Source organism: Battus philenor, unplaced genomic scaffold (assembly GCF_028537555.1).
Source record: "Battus philenor isolate CCGP_79_NKW_IND1 unplaced genomic scaffold, ilBatPhil1.0.hap1 SCAF_15, whole genome shotgun sequence".
Lineage (NCBI taxonomy): Eukaryota > Metazoa > Arthropoda > Insecta > Lepidoptera > Papilionidae > Battus > Battus philenor.
Genome location: NW_027181677.1, coordinates 5,545,770 through 5,551,224, shown reverse-complemented (window position 1 = coordinate 5,551,224; position 5,455 = coordinate 5,545,770). Strand labels below are relative to the sequence as shown.

At 34.1% G+C, this 5,455-nt stretch overlaps 1 protein-coding gene across 1 annotated transcript; it reads right to left on the bottom strand.

Annotated features, from left to right (window-relative positions):
- Nucleotides 1–235: 235 nt before the first annotated feature.
- Nucleotides 236–5,149, bottom strand: LOC137918934 (protein sister of odd and bowel-like). Its single transcript, XM_068761870.1, has 2 exons — nt 3,978–5,149; nt 236–1,214 (listed from the first exon to the last, which is right to left on the bottom strand). The coding sequence occupies exons 1-2, from the start codon at nt 5,018–5,020 to the stop codon at nt 839–841; spliced, it is 1,419 nt and encodes a 472-aa protein (XP_068617971.1). The 5' UTR covers nt 5,021–5,149; the 3' UTR covers nt 236–838.
- Nucleotides 5,150–5,455: the final 306 nt, after the last annotated feature.

Below are 5,455 nucleotides of genomic sequence, written 5' to 3'. Positions count from 1 at the left end.
GGCCCATAATTAATTTAACATTTTTTTCTAATACTAAGATCTTTATCACATTATTTAAAGTATTTAATACCACGAAATTTGCATGTTCCTCTTAACATTATATTTTTGCAAGTAACTAATTTACTTTTATTAAATTTGTAGGTAATGTGGTACAATTACAGTTGGTTTGTCGCTGTATGAGTCTTTGCCGAGAGTGGACCAAAGAAAACAAAAATAAATTTCATCAATTTAATTACATTTTCCTTATTTTTTCCAAAATTTACAAAAATACCTTATACATTCCAGTCTTCATCCCAAGATTACTAGGCGAATATTATTAACAATGCAGACAATCTACCACAAGGTATACCGTACAGAAAAAAAATAATATAACCCACATAATTATATTACGTAAATTCTTAACCCTATGGACGGATGGAGTTTACACCGTGACTAATTCTTATTTAATAATATATACATTTACAAAATGAGATCAGAAAATTTACAAGTTTTATGAAAATGCTTATGTTTAGTTAATTTAATTCTAAAAATTCGAAAATTGATACAAATATGCATTATAACCCTAGCGCTGTTACCACAACCAGTCTTATAAAAAACCTTACTAAGTACTTCATGTTTTGAAAGTATAAAGGTAGGTTACTTTATTCAGCTAATTTGCATCTGGTTTACAAGACTGATTGATATAACGTCATTTTATGTGTCATGTTATAAGGTATAGTACTTTCTTCTAAAATAATATTAATACAAAAATCATATTCAAGCTTCTCAAGAAGCAAATCAGTCTTTTGTCAGAATCAAACAACCACTTTCCTATATTTACACATAAATTTTAATTCTTTTAATTTTCATCTTCTGTATCTAAATTATCTATAGGAAAGTTAGGGTTTAATATTGGACTTTTCCCGTTGGAACCGCTCGGTGAGGTATTAACTGAAGATATACCAACAAGGTTGTGTGTAAGACTGTGTCTTCGTAAATCACAATTTCTTCTAAATACTTTACCGCAAGAGGAACAATTGTAAGGTTTAATGTCCGTGTGTGTTAATAAATGCGTTTTAAGGTTGGACCTTTGATTGAAACTTCTACTGCAAACTGGACATTTGTGTGGAGATTCTTCCATGTGCAAAATTTTGTGAACGGCAAGTGTTCTGGATTGACAAAATCCTTTTCCACATTCCATACATTTGAAAGGCTTTTCCTTCGAGTGGATGTATCTGGAATAAAGAATATTCAATAAATATCTGTACGTACAAATATGACTACACAAATATTTGATAATCGACAATAATACAATTATTCTAACTGTTGAAGCCACATTATTTTTTTATTTATTATGTATAATGTAATAATGGATCACTAATGTTGCTCCTATTGCTCATTATGCTTCGATAGAATAGTTCCTTGGTAAAAAAGGGCTCATTTGTTAAATCAATATTCGTGTTCATACTACGTATTAAATTATTAAGAACGAATAGGCATAATACTGTTGTAATACACTCCTATAAGAAATAAAGGTTAATACTATAAATTACATCAAAGCCTCCGTAATAAGAATACAATGACGACAATGTGACTTATAACTTTATGAATGATATGTAAAAATAAATAATCAATAAATAAATACGAAAGTTTCTAGTTTAAGTAGGTATATTTTTACATACCTTTGTATTTTAGACTAAAAAAAGAGTGAATGCTTATCCAAATCTATTTCAAACATTAATTAATAATTTGCCGAAATAATAAATAAATATCAAGTGAAAAAATTATAGTAACGATAATTTCTTTAACGAATCTTATGAATACACAACGAACAAACTGTAACTAACCATCGATAATAACACGCAAGAAGAAACCGGCAATCGTGAGACTAAACCAATAAATCTATCGTATCGTCTAAACAAATAGACTCGGAGCGAAGGATTACGTGTTCAACGTAACGTTATACCAGTAATAATTGAGATTAGCCAGTGACGATAAAGAGGAACGCGGCCATAATGAATGGAACAGGATTTTGATACAGCCAAGGCTGTAGATGAGAAGAAATATATGGATGAGAAAAACAATAATAAATAATTGACCCGATGATCCTATGTTTGTATGTTCCGCAGTTATCATATATTGAGATTTAAGTAAACAATAAAAAAGACATATACGATAGGTCAAGGATGTATAGTAATTACTTTACGTAAGAATAATGACAATGTAATTTACTAGACACTGTTTATTATTTTTTTATATTTTTCTCCGTTTTATGCTTTATCTCCACGTTTATTATATTATGATGAAACCTAGTACTTGAATGTAAGTAAACTTACAGCTGTATTTGTAATAAGATATGTAACAAGTCTATAGTCACAAGTAGTCACCAGTAAGTTCATAAAAATAAGCGATGACTCGTGAAGACGATCTAAATACAATCTGAATTTGAATTATTTAACCTAAATTTAGATTGTTGGTCATAATCAACAACTATGTTGATAAATTAATTATGATCATCGTTATTTCGGCTATGGAACAAGCACTGCTGGACATAGACCTCCATAGATATCTTCATCTTCGGATATGTCTACGTATTACTTCAATAATATTAGCCCAACACAACTAAACTCTGTTAAAAAAACTTATGTGGGTTTTTTTTTTTAAATAAATACAGTGTCGGAATAATGTCACTATAACAAAAATTAATACGAAATAAGCAATGATTTGTTTTTAACAAAACCAAAAAGAAGAGATGAATTCAAGTTTGAATACCCGAACTTAATTTTGTATGCGAAGGATATTTACCGCGGGTTTTATTTTATTTTTTTGTCATCCATATTAATCCTCACGTCAGGATCACCACGTGCTTTGTTATAGCCCATCGAAGTCTCGCCTCGGTCCATTATAATGTATCGTGTCAACGGACATCGATTGAACATCGACAGGCAGGCCGGCCCGGTCTCGGGTTAACCCTCCGGCGTCTACACGAAATTTATTTTATTGCCACAGAGATACGGCGATTTGGAAGGAAATCGTCGAGAGACAGGTGTTAAAAATTCAACACCTTTACCTCTTTTTTGGTGGGGAACTCGAACAGATAAGTGAAGAAATAGATTAACGCAGATTAAATGTTACTGTAACCCATACATACAATAAATGTAATGGCATTATTTATTGACTCACACCTTCGGAATTTGTGTTGTTTTAGGGTTAGATTACAATTGTACATTTTTATTGAAAGAGATATTTTAAGATGAGAAAGATATGAACACGGATTTATCGGGAAGTCAGCGTCGAAAGGAAAAACAACAAAACAAGTAAATTAAAACATTGGGTCGGAGATTAGCGGTGGTTTTGTGAAATAATTTACGAGCGTGACGGACGAGCCGTCGATAACATCTGCTCGAACCATACTTAACCCTTTTTGTTTTAAATATTTTTCTTCACCTTCATAACTCAAAGCTTCATAACTTTTTGTTTTCATCCGCTAAGAATAAAACCTACTTTAAAAGGCCAATCGATATATTTTTTTCTTTTTTTAATCGTCGGCAAAAATTTATAAAGTTGCACAGAGTAATTTGTTTTCTTTGGTGTAATTTCTTTCTAATTCAAAAATTGAAAGATTTTTTTTTATAAATATTGGTGCAAAAGTCCTATATTGTCACCTTGCATAACATGTTGATGTGAATGTTGTTTGTGATTTGTATTTTGCTTATTAATCTGTAGACGAAGTAAACTGGTTCATAGTTTTCTTTAAAAAATAAGCAAATAGATAAATTAAATAAGCAGTATTTTAAATAAAGAATAATGATACGTTTTAAAAAATAACAACAGAAGAAAACAACAATACAGATGTATTCTTGCTATTAATATAGATATAAGTAAATGTAAATAGTTGTTTTTGTGCTTACAATAAAATATTACATACATTTTTAGATCAATTCTAAATTATAAAATCTATTTTAATTTGGAAATTGTTAATGAAACGAGTTCATTACCTGTGGTCCCTAAGATGATCTTGCCGTCGGAAAGCCTTCCCGCAAATGTCACACGAGTACGGCCGCTCGTCGGTATGTGTTCTCTCGTGTATTAGTAGATTATAAGATTTTGTGAATTGTCGATTACAAAACTTGCAAATGAATTGCTTTTTCGTCCTAGGTCCACTTCCCGTCGTTTTTTGTTTACTTGATATAGTACTTCCCGTTGAAGATGTTGAACTGTTTGTAGACTTTGAACTTGAGGAATTTGAGGGTTGTGGTGACAAGGGAGGCTGGGTGGGGCTGCCACTCATTTGTTGTTGGTACATCGCATTCATTAATAGACTAGGATATCCATTATCTAAGTTTTGTGATGAATAAGTATAACCTTTTGAGGTGGACTCCAAATGCTGTTCTAAAGTGAATTCATCTTCATTGTCTAATAAAGCTAGATCTTCTTCCACTTCCTCGGATAAGTCTACATCTTCTGCAGCAATTGCATCAGAAAGCGGGTATTCTTCGGGTGTTTTAGGTGAAAACTCTCTTGTGCTGTCAGAGTCATCTACTTCCGTAATTTTCGCGCTTGCCGTCGCTATTCTTAATATATCTTGCTTTGAATTAGAAGTATTTTCGGCTGCATTAGATTGATTGGAATTCCCAACGGAGGATACAGATGTTAACCTTTGTAACGTCAAATAAGATTCTAATGCTTGCAAATTAAGTGCAGCGGCCGCAGCAGAATTAGACGGCAACAATGCTGCTTGCTGCAAAGAGTTCATCATAGCATTTTGAAGTGATATAACAACGCCTTGCAATGAACGCTGCAACATGTTTTCTTGTAAAAGCGCGGCTGATGCAATGGATAAGTTTATATTCGACGGAGACAAACTACCTGCCTTACTTGAAATTCCTTTCGTATCTTCAAGCGGTGGTTCGACGGTCAATCCGTTCATATCTGATGTGCTCTTGTTGTCTTGAATCTGCAGATTGTTTTTCAGTTTGATTATGGCGCTTTCCAAGGAGTTTAATGTGGACTTCGATCTTGACGAGCTTTGCTCTTGCATGTTGTTGATTGAACTTAAGCGTTGAATGTCATGTGAGCACTTGTTTGGTGCACGTGTTATTGTGGGGGGGGCGTGATCGCGTGCGCGTGCACTGTCCGAGTGGCGCGGTTTCTGTCGCGGCGTGCGAGACGGTCGTGCAGCGCGGCGCGACTGAGCCAGCAGGCAGTGCCGCCGCCCCCGCCCCTCCCCGCCCCATCCCACCACACCCCGCAGCGTCCCGCGCACAAAAGCTCTCTATTTTAGGCAACTCTTTGTACTTAGTAATGGTCACCTCACGCTGCCCTAACGACAGACACATCCATGAGAACGACGTTGCGCCAGATTTGTTGTATCCCTTTCGAGTGTAATGAGATTCTCAATGAATTCTATGGGAAAACAATGTAAAAGCCGATTGGCCGCCTCGTTTTCTTACTAGGTCAGAACGAGCATAAATAA